Source organism: Aythya fuligula, chromosome 13 (assembly GCF_009819795.1).
Source record: "Aythya fuligula isolate bAytFul2 chromosome 13, bAytFul2.pri, whole genome shotgun sequence".
Taxonomy (NCBI): Eukaryota; Metazoa; Chordata; class Aves; order Anseriformes; family Anatidae; genus Aythya; species Aythya fuligula.
The window spans coordinates 6,650,180-6,667,521 of record NC_045571.1 but is presented as its reverse complement, the minus strand read 5'-3'; the positions used below and the strand labels follow the sequence as shown (position 1 = coordinate 6,667,521).

Below are 17,342 nucleotides of genomic sequence, written 5' to 3'. Positions count from 1 at the left end.
CTGTACAGCTTTTGCTCAGTACCCTCTCACTGCAAAGTAGAAGAGGAGGCATCAGTTCCCCTGATGGAGCTTTTAGGGTGGAGTGGAGGTTAGAGCAAGGGAAGCAGATGGGAGTTTTCTGTGGCACAGAAGCAGGCGAAGGAGGTCTCAATTGTTCACACCATCTTAACTGTTCTGGTTTTATATCTTACGGGGCCTGTAGGGTACCAGTTGTATCTGGGACTGGGCATTATCTTTTATTACTGTGATCCCGAAGCATCACAAACCATAACAACTGTATCTGAATGTGTTTTTGTCTTTCAGGCTTAAACCATCTGTCCTTTGATTCTGCCAGCAACAGCAAATCTTTGCAGTTCAGCAGCACGAGTGGTGCACGGGTGTTGGAAAGCCCAACTGAGAATGGAAATGATCCGGGCAAGAAGAGGAAGAGAACAAACATTCCTCCAGGTGAGCTATGTAGCAGCTCAATATTTGGCAATGGACAAGACATCTGCTTAAGTGCAGACCAAAACCAGCTGCTGTGCTAAGACGTCAATGCAGAAATTGTTCTGCATTGGATAGACGGAAATAAAGTTGTGGTCTGGTGCTGTTTGCAGTCAGACCAGTGTTTGTGTTTCCATTCTTACATGGCTTTGAATCAGTCATCTTTAGTATTTCTGTGTAAAAATGAAAGCAGTTTTGTATTTTTTAAAAACCATTGTGGAATCACTATACCTGTCCCAATAGATTTTTTTTTTTTTTCTAATTCAACAATATCTCAGTATTAAAATCATGACTATAATGAAAAGTAGTAACTTAGAAGGCAGAACAGTCTGAATGAATGGAGACATTCATGGTTAAGAGAATGTAATAAAACCAAACTTGTTGAAGCTATTATTGTCTATTTAACACTTTCCCTTGTCTGTTTTGCCCTAAGACATCTCTTTTCAGCCAAAGTAAGGCTCCTTTTCCTTTTCAGAGTTATTAAAGAAGATAGCTTTCTCATCTTCTTGGAGACATTTTCTCCAATTGTAGAACAAGACATAGCTTTAATTTCAGTTTTGCAGTGCATAGTGTGATGTGTTATAAAATCATTACCTGCCTCTATTACCAAGAAGCTACGAACATCAGGAGTTCTTTGGAGGTGTGAGAGCCTGATTGTTCTGCTTTCGAGTTCAGTTAACATATTGATGGCATGTGAGTGTCTTTCACTCCAAATGTACCTTGCAGTTGCACACCTCTCCCAGGTGTGTTACATGCAGCAAGTGTGAGACCTGTCTAGCGTGACAAAAAGAGAACTGGAGGGAATTTGCTTTTTCCCTCTGAAAAGGAGGTGATGGCTTCCACTTTTGTGCTATCAAATATATCTCAGGTGAAGTGAGACTTTGGTCAATTTGCAAGTACAGGTAATGTAAATGTAGCCAGTAGGACTGTCCCCTGTCCAAAAGCAGTCCTAAAGGACTGGCTCAAGTGGGTAGCATCAGGAATTTTTGTTCTTTTCATTATATCTCTGGACCTTTTGCCTGTAAAGAAAGAAGGACTTCTGGGTGATGTGAAGACTGGAGGCCCTCTTGGACATAGTGATCACTAATTAATAGAGTTTTTGATCCTTGGAAAAGTGAGGAGGAGGCTTAGCAAAGCTGTCACCTTGGACTTCCAGAGGGCTGACTTTGGCCTCTTTAGGAGACTGGTTGGCAGAGGCCCTTCTTCTCGCAGATAACTAGTGACAGCACTAGAGGGGATGGCCTCAAGTTGCGCCAGGGGAGGTTCGGGTTGGAAATTTGGAGACATTTCTTCTCAGAAAGAGCAGTCAGGCATTGGAATGGGTTGCCCAGGGAGGTGATGGAGTCACTTTATTGGATGTGGAGGGAAACAGGGTGACAAGACATGAGGCAAAGGCTGAGGTACTTATTGCCTTCTTTGCCTCGGTCTTTAGCAGCAAGACCAGTTGTTCTCTGTGTACTCAGCCCCCTGAGCTGGTAGATAGGGACAGGGAGCAGAATAAAGTCCTCATAATCCATGAGGAAATGGTTAGTGAACTAGTACAATAAACTTTTCTGTGCAAACAGAAAGAAAAGCATTTTGTCTTGGTGGTGGTACGTGGAAGTAATCAGCTAAAGGCATGGTTGACCCCACTAAATCACTGCACATCTGAGTACTTAACATGAAGCCAGATATTTGTATAATGCTAATGGTTCCACCCGGTTCCCCAGGTAACTTTGCTAGATGTTGAGTAAATAACAGTGGAACTGCTGCTGCCAGAAACATTGTTCTCTGCTTCATTTCTCCTTTTAGAAGGGAAGATATGTCTTCAAATGGGAGTGGAAATATTCTCTGCTTGAGCAGACTGGCAATCTCCAAATTCAGTGCGATTATGGCAGTTTATGCCTGCTGAACATTTGTCCCTTCTTCATAAATTCTTATTTTTAATCAGTGTTCCTTCAAGGTCCCTTAGAGCTGTGCACTGTAACAGACAAAACATAATTTATGTGCTTTTGGAAGTCAGTTCTTCCATAGACTTGCTTCCCTGAAATGTCATCTACTTGATTTTTTTTTCAGTTGGCCCGTTTCTATATGTTAGGGTCAAATCTATTTTTGTATGCTGATACCTCACAGCCTTCTTGAGTAACATATGTCCAGCAGAAAATTTAAGATATGCACTGAGCTCTTCACCACCTTTTTTCTCTCAGCAGATAGTGGCAGAAATCTAAGCCTAGACTCCATTCCGATGGGTTTGCCAATGTCAGACCCAACTGCCTGGGCCACTGCGATGAACAATCTAGGGATGGCTCCCATGGGAATGACAGGACAGCCCCTCCTGCCTGGTACGTGAGTTATCCAGACTGTGTCCACCTTTTCGTTCAAACAAGTCTTTGGGAATAACCTGTTTCACTTTAGTTAATGTTTTTTATATGCAGTAGGCATTTAATGCATTTCAAACACAGCTTATAATGTCTACAAGTGATTTATTCAAAGGTCAGTGTTTTAAAACTGATGCTTTTATGTCTTTTTCTCCTGCTCATGTACATGTGCCAAGTAAAAGTCAGTAGAAGTCTGTACTGGGAGTGTATACAAGTTTGAGGCCAGTTTCCCATTCCCTGATGTAAGAATGGGGAAGGCTTTTGGTGTTCTGAGTAGTGTTCATCCTGATCCTTTTGAGAGAAGACTTTGGGATCAGGAGTTCTGCAGCCAGCACAAATGACTGAGAATGTTTTAGAAGGAGCACAATGTTTTTTCTGATCTGATTGCAAGAGCAGAATGCTCTGGTGAATGTGGATCAGTTCTCAAGCCTGATGATAGTTTGAGGTTTAGACCAGTCATATTTGTAGTATCTATATAAAAATAAAAAGAAGAGAGAGACAGTGGAAGCTTGAAATGCTGTGGACCATCTTTGTTTAAAGCCAGGAGAGATTAAAGTTTCAGGTGACAGTAAGCAAAAAAAATGGCTAAAAATGCTTAAGAACTTACTAGCTTAATACTGTTTCTACGGATGAAGTAAAGCACGTAGCTGGGAGATGCTTTGACAGGATTGCAGTATCTAAAATGAATATACAGCATCTTTCATGACATCCAGGTAAAGCCAGTCTTTGTATTAAAGGTTATCAGTTTTCACCAAACAAAACAGCACCTTCCAGGCCTGTTTCTGAACTTGTTAGACTCCTTGAAGACTTTTTTCCTCCTTTTTTATTTTTTCTTACAAATGGAGCCTGACTCTTCTGATTTTGCTTCTTAAGCCTCTCAGGTGCTGGTCTGTAGCCACAGGCTTAGCTTCTTAACAGGAAAAGCAGACCTCTAGGCAAGATGGCAAGTTGTCCAGCATTTGAATATTGCTGGTTGAGCAATAAACAGTGGGGGTCACCACAGATCCAAAGACCACAGGTTCTGTTTCCCTCTGTGTACACAATTTCTACCTTTCTTTACAGTGTGGTTATTCACTACCCCGCCAGTTCTTTTGCTTCTGATAATCCTATCAATTCACACTTTTTAGGAAGCTGTAGGTCTAGCTTAATCAGAGAAACACCCGTCCTAGATTTCTTCTCCTTCGGATTCCTCAGGCTCCTCTGCTACTGTGTTCCTCCATTAAGGATTTTCTCAGATTGGCATCAATGTCCATTACTGTCAACTGACCTTGAAGGAATAACAAATTACCAGGACAATAGGAGACTGCATGCTCACATTGGTATGAAAAAATTATGAAAAAATTAATTTAGATTAAAATTAATTTAGAGGCTTACAAAAGCAGTAGCAGCGAATTTACTTGTCTGTTCTGGATATGTGGCAGGTAGCCCAGAGTAGGGCTAGGAGGAAGAGCCACCGTCCTTGCCAAGGATGGTGAGCAGGTGGCTGAAGCACACCATGTTTTGCACCTTTTGCTGCCAGCTAGTGTGATTTCCCTGCAATAGCATTGTGAACCTTGCTTCCCAAAGACGGAAGACTTGGCTGTCATCAGTTCTGATGTTTAACGATACTTACACTCTATTCCTGTTTTTTTTTTCTTCGATCCGTGTCTATTTTCTGCTGGCCAGCAGTGAAATACTCTTGATCTCATAGGTGTACGTATGCCAAACTGTGCAGAGATGACAAGCAGGACCTTTAGATTCTAACACATGGGCATTTCAGCAGCCTGCATTTTGCAGCAGATCACTGCTGCTCCCTATCCCCCATCCTCCCTCCTGCCTCAGCAGTGTGAGCTGTGGCCATTCCTCCTCCTTGCAGATGCTTTTTATGGTTAGTAGTGGGCAAGGGCCAGATTCTCCCTGCTGATGTTTCGGAGTACAGCTCCAAGAAAATAATGAGTTTCTTTGCCATTTCAACAATGATTTCTGTGGGAAGATACCAAAGCTGTGTTTATCATAGCACAAGCTGTGAAGAAGTGATGGGCTGTGGGCGTGTGCCAAAATGGCATGGCTTCATCTGTGCTTCTTAGAGGGGTACCTCAGGACCTGCTCTGTTACCTGTACCATGGGCAGGGTGTGGTTGGGATAGGCAGTATTTGTGAGAATGGCTTAAAACTTCACAGCTGGGATTGAGTTTGCTGGCGTAGGTGTCACTTCTCTCCTTTTTGGCAACAAGCATCCCATTGTAAACCTTTGAAATCTGAAAGAAGTATTGCTACTCCAAGCCTGTGAGCCAAACCCCAGCACAAAGAACGCTTGCGTGGAGGATTGCAGTAGAAGAAGCAAATCCTACCCCACGATAGCAGACATACAGGTATGTCATTGATCATTCAGCCCCAGCCTAACCCTAGATCTCTGAAAGTCGTACCTTGCAATCTATTTCCTCTGTAAACTAATAACCAGTGTATGTTTCAGGGGAGTTGTGTGGCACCAGCATATGTGCTGATCCTTTTTTTAGACAAGTGAAAATACTGTTTAAAATAGCTGCAAACAGTGCTGTCTGCCTGGTCTTTTCAGCAGCATAATTTCTCAAATCTACATGGAAGTTTAAATACTAAAATTCTGTAACTTCAATGTCACACATTGCAAGCCAGGTATCACAGATTAGATACCTCATCGTTAAGTGATTGTGAATAAACCAGTGTATCTCATAAGGATAAAATTCACATGTATCTTTAAATGCATTTTTTCCACAACTGGCTTCAGGAAAATTTATTTTCCCTTCTCTGAAAAGTCTGTTTCATGGCAGAGGATTTGCTTCATGGCAGAGGATTTGGGGTTGTGCTATGACACTGTTCATGTGTGGTGTGAAATGGTGATGCTTGTACTGCGAACAAAACAATGTACATAAACTGTGTAGAAATGCAGCCCCAGATAAAATATTTTAAAATACAAAGGAAAATAAAATTCAGCTACCAAACTCAGACATCCCATTTGTACGCTAAAAGCTGTCTTGCATTCAGATTATTGTTCAGCCAAAGCTTTTTCTAAGTAGTATTTGCAAAGAGAAGAATACAAAGCTGCTTGCCTGCCTAATGGATACGAATAGAATCTGAAACGATGCCAGCTTAGGATCAAAGGAGAGTGCTGCCTTGCACCACTCAGTTCTGCCTATTTGTAATTTTCATCTGTGCCTGGCAAAACAAATCTTATCTGCCTACATCTGAAAAAAGCAGCCAGATTCAGAGGTTCCGTAGTGCTCAGGATAATATATTCGGTGGTAGTGTTTTGTGGTATTTTGGGGATTGCCTAGATCCTCAGAGTTTCTTCTGCTACAGAGAGAGGAATGCTGGTAGACAGTAGAGAAGATGATGTGCACCTGCAAGAGGAAATTATTCGTGAGATTTCAACCTGATAGTACCAGCTGGCCCTGGTGGTGTCAGTTGTCTTTACAGTTTAGCTGCTGACATTCTCAAACTCGTGAGCTTTCTTTCTAAGGAATTTATGTATATGGTTTCTATTTTTGTTGCATGCAAGTATTGCCTCCCCAGGATTCACAGCTTCAGAACAGATAAAATACCTCTTGTTTGATAATTCTCTTTAGCTTTAGTTAGCATTGGAAGTTAAATGTAAGAGCAAAGTCAGAATAAAATGCTACTTATTCAGATATAGTCAGAATACTAAATAAAGCCTAGAAACAAGTTAAGCAGAGTAAAATGTGTGTTACCATCGCAGGTTACACTTAATGGTAAAGTATTTCCTTAAATGCTCCTGTGCCTTTTACCCAGATTTCTTCTGGCACATTCTTAGCTGCTGAAATTCCTACACTTGTCTAGTGCACCATGTCACAAGCTGTCTGCACTACTTAGCTACTTAATAAAATTGAGCTGAGTTTGCTTTTACACTGTTTCCATACATCATAGATTTTTTTACATGGGCAATATAATACTTACTGGGAAAGGCTTTGATGCTAGATAAGAGATGGTATCTATGGAGTAGAAAGGGAAATAGTTTATTTAACTGAGAAAGTCTATTTGGCTGAGGCAATTGACATAGTTGTTTTTTTTTTATTTTTTCTAAGGGTATAAATGTAATTTTCTGCTGAATTATATGAATTATATCCCTCTGTGTTGTTGTTTATTCGGTTAATTTTCACTGATGCATGTGGGTGGAGTACTTAATTTGCTGTCTGAATGAACAATTGCTGTATAAGTCCAAAACTGACTCCCTAATTCTCTCCCCTGTTTAGATTTTGATCCTGCTCTTGGGATGATGACTGGAATCCCTCCAATCAACCCCATGATGCCAGGCTTGGGGATAGTCCCTCCTCCCATTCCTCCAGATATGCCTGCTGTGAAGGAGATCATTCACTGCAAAAGCTGCACTCTCTTCCCACCTAACCCACGTAAGTGTCTATTTATGTTTTATCTTCTTTCTGTCTGTATATGAATATGTGTGTATAAAAATATGTATATAAAAATGTGAGAATATGAGAGAAGAGCCCTTGCACTGCCTGGACGTAGCTGCTGTGGGGTGAGTCACCATGCTCAAAAGCATGATGCTGGAAAACAGGTGACAGAGCTGCAGGAAAAATCTGCTTTTGTCCTTGAGTGTTTGTAATTTCAATAAATAGTGTTTACAGTTCAGTTAGATTAATAAGGATTGGGATGGAAAATATTTCAGTCCCCAGAACTGGAAACTACACAGCTGAATAGTGGTGGGACATAAGTGCCAGCAGCAATATTAATACCTCTTGTCTGCTGGGGAAAGTGTTGCTTGGCCTTATCCCATGCTTGCAGCCATATGCCTCTGGGGGAGCGTTGCTGTTGCAATTTTTTTCTGCCACATGCTGGTGCACGTGCATTAGTGTGAAGACATGCTCATGTGCTCTGTCTCCCGATCCTGAAAAATCTAAATAACAGGTGATTTCTGATCTCAGTGGTTTTGTCTCACGGAATTAAAGGAATGTTTCCTCATTTTTTTAGGGTTCAGAAAAAAAGTCATTGATGCTAATGCTATGGTTGTTTTGCTTTCCACAACTATGTAGTGGCTGATTCAGAAAACAAAGCTCGTTTGACAAATAATGTTCAGTGTGGACTGCATGCTGCAGCAGAAACTCAAGAGCAGCCTTAACCAGAACTGCAGTTACCCAGCTGTGTTCCACATGAGCATGGTGGGAGCCTGAGATAGTGAGCTCTAGGTGGTGTTCTGCAGGAATCTGCCTTCTAATGCACAGTAGACCTTAAATCCCCATAATGCTTACCATCTGGGCTCTATTGGCTATCTTCCTCATCAGAAGAAAATGAGGAGCAGACTTCCCTTTTTTCCCCTGAGATTTATTACAGGGCTATCACGATTGTGGATTCCATCTGGATAACTTGAAATTGTTCTTGAACCTGACTGAACATCTAATGACAGCTTTCAGCACTTCTTAGTGGAGGCTACCATGTTGGCATGTACTATAATGGGTGTATCAGATTCCTCTTCCTATTAGTGTTGCTCCTGAGGAAGGAGCTTTCCTACCTGACTTCTTTCTGTGGTCCTTATTCTGTAGTGGGAATCAAAGAATGTTCCTGCTGGGAACATGTCATTCTCGTTTTCTGAGTTCTAACCTAAATCACATAGATAATTACATAAACATCACTTTTATAGGTGGTATCGATCTGTGTGTGCAGGTGTAGCTCGAGTAGGTAAGTGTGAAATGTGTACAGCTGCAGTACAGAGTTTATATGTAGTTTAGTTTTGCCAAATGATGGTGTGAAGCTAGTTCCTGGTCTGCTAATTAGTAATAAAGTGTTGTAGCCATGAGAATCTATTAGACCTTTTAAGAGTGCTAAGTCCAGCAGACAGCTGGGTGGTAACCTGGAGCTGGTCAGTATCCTGCCAAATACCACAGTGAGACCTGTTGCTGCTCTGGGGAGAGTGGGCTTACATTCTTTGCCAGAAAGCAACCTCAGAGACCATGTCTTCATGTAAAAATAAAATGCAGGTCTGCATCTTTCTGAGTGTTTTGGTGGCCTCTCTTTCTGGGGTCTAGGTTGCAATCTTACCTATTCAAACATTTTTCCTCTGCTAAAGCTAGTTATCACATGAGGGAGGATATCATAACGAGCAGACCACTTTCTTCAAGCTTCTGTAATTAATATTTCTTGAGTTTGGCTTGCATTCCTGCTTGTAGGCTTTATAATGCTTCCTTTTGTTGTATATGTAATGAAAAACACGAACTGTGCAAGCTGCTCTCAGAGTGCATCATGTACATCTTGCCATAATTTTGTATTGGGCCTACATCACATCTAAGCAACACTGTTGAGGCTGTTACATACTCAGGAGGGACCTTCTCAATACTGGGTACTCCTGTTAGACATGGAGCAAGGTTTGGTATGTTCCATGGAAGTGCACAGCACACTTGGACACCTAGGAGACTGGGAGGACAAGGCTGTACTTACAAAAGGCACACTGGGCAAATGTTCCTCAACACCTTAACTGTATTAATTACACCAGTGATCAGCTCTGTCTCCTCACTGGAAAGAACATATGAACTCCATGGGGATGTTTTATTCTCCTTTGATCTTTTTGACTGGTGCTGGGGCCTTGGTCACTCCTTGTTACGTGACCATCTGCAATACAATTAGTATTTGACTTGAAAAATCAGAAATATGTGACCTAAAGTGATTAACGTCGTCCATAGAGCACTGCTGAGCTGTGGCACTGCAGTGCTGTATTCTTACTCTGAGCAGACCAGTAGCAGTGGGAGGCTGTTGGCAGTTGAGCAAGGACATAGTTCTTGGCCAAATCAAGATTCAGGAATGCATCTCACGTTTGCAGGAGCCTGTACCTGCTGTCAGCAAAGTTCATGTCAAGATGTAACAGTTGCTTTTGAATCCTCCTTACTTGTAGCCAGCTTAGCAGGAGCAGAGGTTGCAGATCTACTACAGCATTATCAGTAGGATGCTGCTTGTACTGCTTCATTTATCACTTCACTAAACTGACTCTGATTTCAACAGGAAGGTGCTATTGCAGAGGGAGGGGGCAGGCCTTAGAAGTCTTAGTTTTCCCTTCAAAGAAAATAGGAAAAATGCTGAACACTCAGTAGTGTAGCCATTTTGATGTGCTTGCCATGAGACTGGATTTCCCACACAAGGTACTTATTTGCAAGATGTGTGAAATGAGTTAACAGCTTTTAATGGCCCCTTTGTCACCCTGTGGTTGGAATGGGGCACCTCCACTTGGTTCACGTTACTGGAGTTGACAGGAGCTGCACATGATCACGTTCTCTTTTTCTGCTTTCTGCGGTGGGTACCAACATATGGCAGAGCCTGGCGTGAGCCCTCATGTTAATGCAAGCAACTTGGCAGCAAGCACTCCTCCAGTCTTCCTGAGATTGCTGTGTGCCAGGTAGCCAGAGCTTTGCCTGCAAGCAGGGCTTTGCTTGCCTTGTTTTCAGAGAAGGTGCCAGATCCTGTGAGCTGTGCTTACTGCCAGGCCAGCAGCGAGTGAGAAGGACACCCAGTAAAGCATCAACAATAAATTTTCAAGTAGAAAAATAAACAAAAGTTATGAACTGGGAGAGAGAAGTATGAAGTGCAATCTCAGGCATACTTCTCCCCTGAGCCTGTGTAGCTCAGCCACAGTGTTGGGGCCCTGCAGAAGTCTGTGGGGCTGTTTCAGGTAGGAGGGCTTTGAAATTCTTGATTGGAAAGAGAGGAATTTACCTAGTCTTTTCAGAAAAATGATGTTCCCTGGAAATATGATGCTAACTATGTGGAGAAGATGCAGATTTTTTTTTAGCTGCATGTCACTATATAATTCACAAGAAGGTGCCACCAGATGGCACCCAAATCTGATGGGCTCCCAGGATTGAGAGTCTGTGATGTTCCCGTGCCCAGCATTTTAAGTAAAACTCTGGTAATGCCTAGTCTTGTGATATATCAATTAGTATACCATTCCCTCAAAACAAAGAACAAAAAAAAAAGAAAACTAATATCTAACTGTCCTGGAAACAGCTTTTTATTTGTAAGTAATGCAGAAAGTGGTGTTCAAGGATCATCCTACTGTGGAAGGATGAAAAGCTGACAGCTCCCTCACTGTCTGGGCAGTGCCTGTCTGTAAGAGACCACAGCAGGGTAATTAAGCACAGCACGGATTATCTTACCTATCCCAAGCATACCCGTCCCTTAGCACACTGGCCTCAGTCCAGTACCATACATGTTATTCAACCAATAGATCATCGAATGTTGTTCAAGGCTCTAGTCTTGCATCTCTGCATCCAGTGAAAGATACCTAAATAAAAATAATATCGGATTTGGGGATCACAGTGTGGGTAACTGAAGGTTGTTTCAAAACAATCCGCAGCGCTTTGCAAGGCTTTCCCTGACTGCAGAAATCCTGCCAGCACACTCTCAGGGCACAGACTTTACAGCCTGCAGTACAGCTTTAGAATCCTCTGTATATGTTTTCTACTTACTCTGTATGTTTGGACAGTCCCTGAAGCTGTGTTTGTGTAACACCTCCTGTGATAACTTTTTGAGGTCCTAGCTGCTGCTCAAGTTTTATGATAGGAACCAGTGAGCCTTAGGCAAAGTGTTTGGAGAGCTTCACACTCCTGAGATCGTTTGTTTGGAAACAGGATGGTAAATGTGTTTGCTCTTGTGGAGCACCTCAGCAATGCTTGTACAACTCTTTGTTAATCAAGTCAAATACAACTAATCATACATGTGCTAGTATGGTTTGCGAGTATTTGCTAATCATACATTTGAAGGAATCCAGGACCCCTGTTAGGGCACATGGGCAAATGAATAGAAAGTGTTCTGACAAACCTAACCTGGCCTCTTTTCTTTCTGTTTGTGTTTTCAGATCTGCCCCCTCCAGCAACAAGAGAGAGGCCCCCAGGCTGTAAGACGGTGTTTGTTGGAGGACTGCCAGAAAATGGGACTGAGCAGATCATTATGGAAGTGTTTGAACAGTGTGGAGAAGTCATAGCTATTCGGAAGAGTAAGAAGAATTTCTGTCATATCCGCTTTGCTGAGGAATTCATGGTGGACAAAGCACTTTATCTTTCTGGTAGGTGTATTTTTGTCTTATCCGGTTGGCTTTCTGGGCTGCAAGTGCACGTTGCCAGCTCATGTTGATCTTGTCAACCAACACCCCCAGGTTCTTCTCATCAGGGCTGCTCTCAATCCATTCTCCACCCAGCCTGTGTTTGGGCTTGGGATTGCCCAAATTTTTTTGGTTCACCTCCCTGTCTATCTAGCCCATATTTTAACAGCCTCTCTCTGAGAATCACCTCCAGAGTTCCACTTCCAGAGTCACTCTGTGCACTAAGCTCTTCAATAAACTCTTCTGTTCAGGGACTTGCTGGCCTTGTGGGAGTTGCAGGTGGGTCCTGCTAGGTTTATGGAGCCTGAGATACTGCCCTGTGCGAGCCACCTGTCTTACCTGAACGCTGTTGTCATCACCACCAGGCTATCGCATCAGGCTGGGCTCCAGCACTGACAAGAAGGACACTGGGCGCCTGCATGTGGATTTTGCACAGGCTCGGGATGACCTGTATGAGTGGGAATGTAAGCAGCGGATGCTGGCAAGAGAGGAGCGCCATCGTAGGAGGCTGGAAGAGGAACGCTTCTGTCCGCCCTCCCCGCCTCCTGTCGTCCATTACTCTGACCACGAGTGCAGCATCATTGCTGAGAAACTAAAAGGTAGGTGGTTCCGTGGGCATGCATGTGTCTGCACGGGTACTGAGGTAGGGAGTTGTATTCTCCAGTGGTATTCTTACTGAACTGAGGTGGTGGTGTAGTTTTGTAACTTTCCTCGTGCTTCACATTGTATGTTAAAAGTTTACACAAAGAACAGCTGGTGGTGATTACTTATAATATTAAGGAAATAGAAAATATAGGGGGAAAAATGCTGTTGGACTGTTATAGAGATGGATTTAAAAATCTCATCACTTATATTCTGGAAGAGGTGGCATAGACTTCCCTTTTTTGACCCTGTAACAGCTAATACAAGGATGTGTGCTGCTGGACTTTTTTTGTTTTAATATCAAGAATACATCTCTTTCTCCCCATCTGCAGTTGTGACAGCTGCCACATTTGTTGTGTATTTCTTTATCATCTACCCTCATCTAATTTACTGGCTCTATGATGATCCTGATTTTTTAGTGTTTAATATAAATTAATTAACTGCCTGGGCGGAAGTTTTTATTTGTTGGTCTTTACTAGAATATGAATTTTGGCAGTGAGACAGGATGGATAATACTTTTTTTTTTTTTGCTTTCCCAAGAAAGACCATTCAAACTGAGCCCTCAGGCTGCACACAAGCTGCTCAGTGTTGCCTGTGGCTTCTGAGTATAAACAGAAGATTCTTATAAGCCTTATTGCACCAGTGCGTCTCCTGTGCCTAGCTCTCAGCTCTGTGCCATGAGCTGCTCTCCCAGCTATCTCTTTTTCAGAATTGTCTTTTTGTAAAAACAAAGGTATATTTTACTACAATGGTTTCTTCCAAAATTTATTTATGTTAAAATGACTGGCCTAAGTCCCAAGACCTTTTATGAAGCCTAAACCAAATCTGTAGCCTGACTCTTCCAGTGAGAGAATATTTGCTGTCATGAAAGAATATGTCTAAATAGGCATATGGAGTTTTCCAGTAGGTTGTTAGCAGTTAATTTTCTCCTCTTTTTGTGCCTCGAAAGACAGTTTGCTGTCAGCTTGGTATTAGACTTGCATTCCTTTGTGTAGTCTTGTGTTTGGATAATACTGTGCTTTCAAGAATCCAGATTTGCCACTATAAGACGACCTTTGAAAGAGAGTAGTTCAGTGACATCAGGGCAAGGATCTGAAATCTATACAGGCAAACTTGCACTTCCATGGTCTAAAGATGTCCTTTCTTGCTGCAGATGACACAAAGTTCTCAGAAGCTGTACAGACCTTGCTAACCTGGATAGAGCGTGGAGAAGTGAACAGAAGGACTGCGAACAACTTCTACTCTATGATTCAGTCGGCCAACAGCCACATTCGCAGACTGGTAAATGAGAAGGCAGCTCATGAGAAGGAGATGGAAGAAGCTAAAGAGAAATTCAAACTTGCTCTCTCAGGGATTCTGGTTCAGTGTGAGTAGTATTTTTGCACTGAATGTTGGTTGTCTGTTGTTGTAGAGAAGACACTTAATTTCTAGAGTCTGGTGAGGTCATACTGAAAAAGTTCCAGGAAAAAGAAATGGCAATCCTTTTTACTCAGCTACAGTTAATTTATAAGCATATGTCATTAACTAATCAGAACTTTGTTGTGGAACTTTTCATTGACGTCAGAGTCCACATCCTGGGGGAGGAGAGCATGAATTCCTAATTTTTTTCCTCTTTTAATTATAGTCTATTAGAAATTCTATCATCTTTTCAACATTGCACTTCTGTATACAGACAAGGTAAGTTCCTGGTAATCTGATGCCTCAGCGAAATGTACAGGATTTATTCACCAAAGGTAGGATGCAGTAGAGTGTTCTCAACACTCTGTTCTCAGTCACAATGTAAGAAGTTAGTCTAAACGTGTTGCAGAGTAGAATTTTGAACCTGGGTCTTTCAAGTCCCAGTACTTTATTAAATCATGAAATCAAGGAAGAGTCATTGGGTCTGTTCCAGAATGTGATTTATAACAGTTCCTCAAATCACTCATTGCCTCTTACACATCCCTTCTTTAAGTAAGTCTGATTATTTTAAGAGTACTTTTTCCATAACTGTACTAAGTCTCCTTGAGCCCCTTGGCTAGCATATGAACAGTATTAATTTTGGTTTTATATTCAGTAATTTTGGCTGTTACTTATCTGACACTTGATTTTTATTTTATTTTTTTTTTTTAATTCTGTAAAAAATATGGGCATGTGGTCCAGAAGACAATACAGTAAGCACTGCACAGTAAGTAGTAATAGACAGCAGCATGCAACTCATCTCTACAAAACAGCTAGTGGTATCTGAGACACTTTCAGATTTATTAGTTAATCTAAATAGCAGAGAGATAATTTTATTTCATTAGAGTTATGCCTACTACAAGATTACATTTGTGGGGGGAAAAAAACAGCTAGGTGTGCTTTCTGCTGTTGGGTGAATTCTCATCCTAAGAGAGGCACTTCATATTTCCAAAATACCTCTGCAACTTTTTTAGAAAAATATTTTAGAAGGAAACCTAAGGAAACAAAATATTTTAGGAGGAAACCTAAGGAAACAAAAAAGTTGATGGCTGATGGATTGGATGCAGTGCTCAGGCTGGTGCAGTGTTCTTTAGGACTGGACCCCTTGGGCGAAAGAACATCCAAAGTGCTAGCTTTCACAGTTGTGAGAGGAAATGTTAGAGAGCGCATGCTACCTAGGTGTATCTGTTGCACTCACAAGCAGTGTTGCTCAGTGTGTTTGAGTGTTTTGTTTTTTTTCAGTGCAACATCTGCCTTCATTTTTTCCACTTGAGTGCAGATGAAGTTTTCCCAGTTGATCGTGGCCTGGTGAAGTCCATACTTTCCTTTCCAGGCACAGAGTCCTGAGCATGGCTTCAGCACAGTACAGTGTTATGACAAAAGGTTAGCCAAACCACCTGCCTGATTCCACTCTTTTACTCCTTTACTCCTTTGTTCGCCCTCTCTGGATGATATTCTGGCCTGATTTGACTGCTGATTTGATACTACAGTCGAGCAGATAGTGGCCGTGTACCATTCTGCCTCCAAACAAAAGGCTTGGGACCATTTCACGAAAGCTCAGCGTAAGAACATCAGCGTGTGGTGCAAACAAGCAGAGGTTGGTAATTTTCTATTGTGTTAGATTCTGCAGCCAGTCTCTTTCATGTCAGGATATTGATTTTATGTTTGCACAATGCTCACATGGGTAATGACGTCTTAATTCACAGTGTAAGATGGGAATTACTCAGTCGTCTCTTGTGTTGCAGGTAATAAATTTGCTCATTGTACTTCTGATACTAGAAGCAATATATTGATCTGTATGCCAATTGCAGTTGTGCACAATAATAATAAATATAGATCTGTTTTCTACTGTTTTTAATGTTAAAGCAAGAAGTATTTCTAGAGAGATACTAAAGAAAACAAGTATCATCACTGAGATCAGCTTTTTTCATGTTTTTCTTGAAAGATTTGAGAGATTGAAATAATTGCAGCTGGACAGTCTTGAAAACTCGAGGCAAGTTGTTCTCATATTCATATATTTATGTCATGCAGCAACATTGTTAGTGAAAAAAGGATTTAAAAATGGTGGCAAGGGTGGGGATAATGGAAGAAGGAATGTTATTCAAACTGCTGTTCCTGCAAGAGGAAGAATAGTCTTCAGTCCCTTATTTGATCTTCTGTGATTCAGATACAACATCAGAAAAAATAAACCTAAGATAAAGAAAGATTGTCTCTGCAAAGTGATGATTTTGTCAGATATTTTTCCTGGAGTCTGAGATGAAATATGTGCTGCCTTCTGTCACCTGTGTAGTAGGGATGTCCCGTTGCTTGGCTGCACCTGGCAGTGGAGCACATCTTGATGCTCTGTGTCCGGCCTGAGGAAGGCTGGAGGAGATTGTTATGCTCCTGGGAATGTGGAGGGCTTCCAAGAAGAACAGAAGAGCCCCATGGTAGGTTAGAGCTCTTCTTCCATAGAATCTCATTTTTGTGTTCCTTCCTAAGAAAGGTTAATGCTCAAAGTGGTAACCGAAGTGTTGTCACCTTGGGGTATGAATAGTTTTAAAAGAAAAAGCAAGAAGTTGTATTTTTCTTGCTCATTAACCTTTTTAAGTTGGATGAGGCTTGAATCAGTTTTTACTTCTGGCAGCACACAGATGTCTTCTAAGTGGCAGGAAAAAGCAAAGGACAACAAAACAAAAACCTGCTATGAAAATTACCTGCCTTTTAAAGTAACCCTGCTGTGTTTAGATAGTAATTTTTTATTCACTGTGAAAACGCCAGCAATTTAGAGATGATGTTGTCATTTATGTTTCGAAAATTTGGCAAAGCATATGCTTTCTCTTCTCAGCATAACCTTAAGATGATTTACAGCCCAGTTGGTTTCCAGTGTTCTCCAAACCGAGCTGAGAAGAATATCAGCCTGAATGCATGAGGTAGCGTCCTTGGCTGAGGGACTTGGGAATTGGATGTTTAGCACTATTGTCTAAGTGTTCCCATGACAGATGTGTAAATAGGTGATGGTGTCTTGTCTCCATACACTGCTGAGTAGTCAGGTTTGGGTGAGAAATCCTAGTCTGCTTGATGGCTTTGGATTTTCTTCTTTCTTTGTTTTGGTTTTGTTGCTTGGAAAACAAAGGTTGCTGACTGCTGGACCTCATTGCATGACTTCTCAGTGCCCTGTGCAGTCATTGGTGGATTTATCCTCTTGAGATGGGGATAGGAGAGGTAGTGGATGAAGAAGCGTTTGCCTGATGTTGCCCAATAATTCTCTGGAAGACCAGATGTTTTGACTGCCTGTTGTGGATCAGACTCAGTATTTCTAGCAGTATTTTCTCAATATTTCTAGTTTGTCTGTATAGATCAGGTAGAACT

At 41.7% G+C, this 17,342-nt stretch overlaps 1 protein-coding gene across 2 annotated transcripts in view; it reads left to right on the top strand.

Annotated features, from left to right (window-relative positions):
- Positions 1-17,342, top strand: part of ENOX2 (ecto-NOX disulfide-thiol exchanger 2) — a 42,991-nt gene that overhangs the window by 9,884 nt on the left and 15,765 nt on the right. The window contains exons 2-8 of one of the 2 annotated variants that reach the window (XM_032196223.1): positions 304-447; positions 2,670-2,804; positions 7,066-7,221; positions 11,670-11,876; positions 12,278-12,511; positions 13,708-13,920; positions 15,482-15,588. In XM_032196223.1, coding sequence (XP_032052114.1) covers positions 2,708-2,804; positions 7,066-7,221; positions 11,670-11,876; positions 12,278-12,511; positions 13,708-13,920; positions 15,482-15,588 — 1,014 coding nt within the window. In that variant the 5' untranslated portion in view covers positions 304-447; positions 2,670-2,707. Of the gene's footprint in view, positions 1-303; positions 448-2,669; positions 2,805-7,065; positions 7,222-11,669; positions 11,877-12,277; positions 12,512-13,707; positions 13,921-15,481; positions 15,589-17,342 lie in introns of those variants that run through there. The other variant, XM_032196222.1, reaches the window with a different exon arrangement.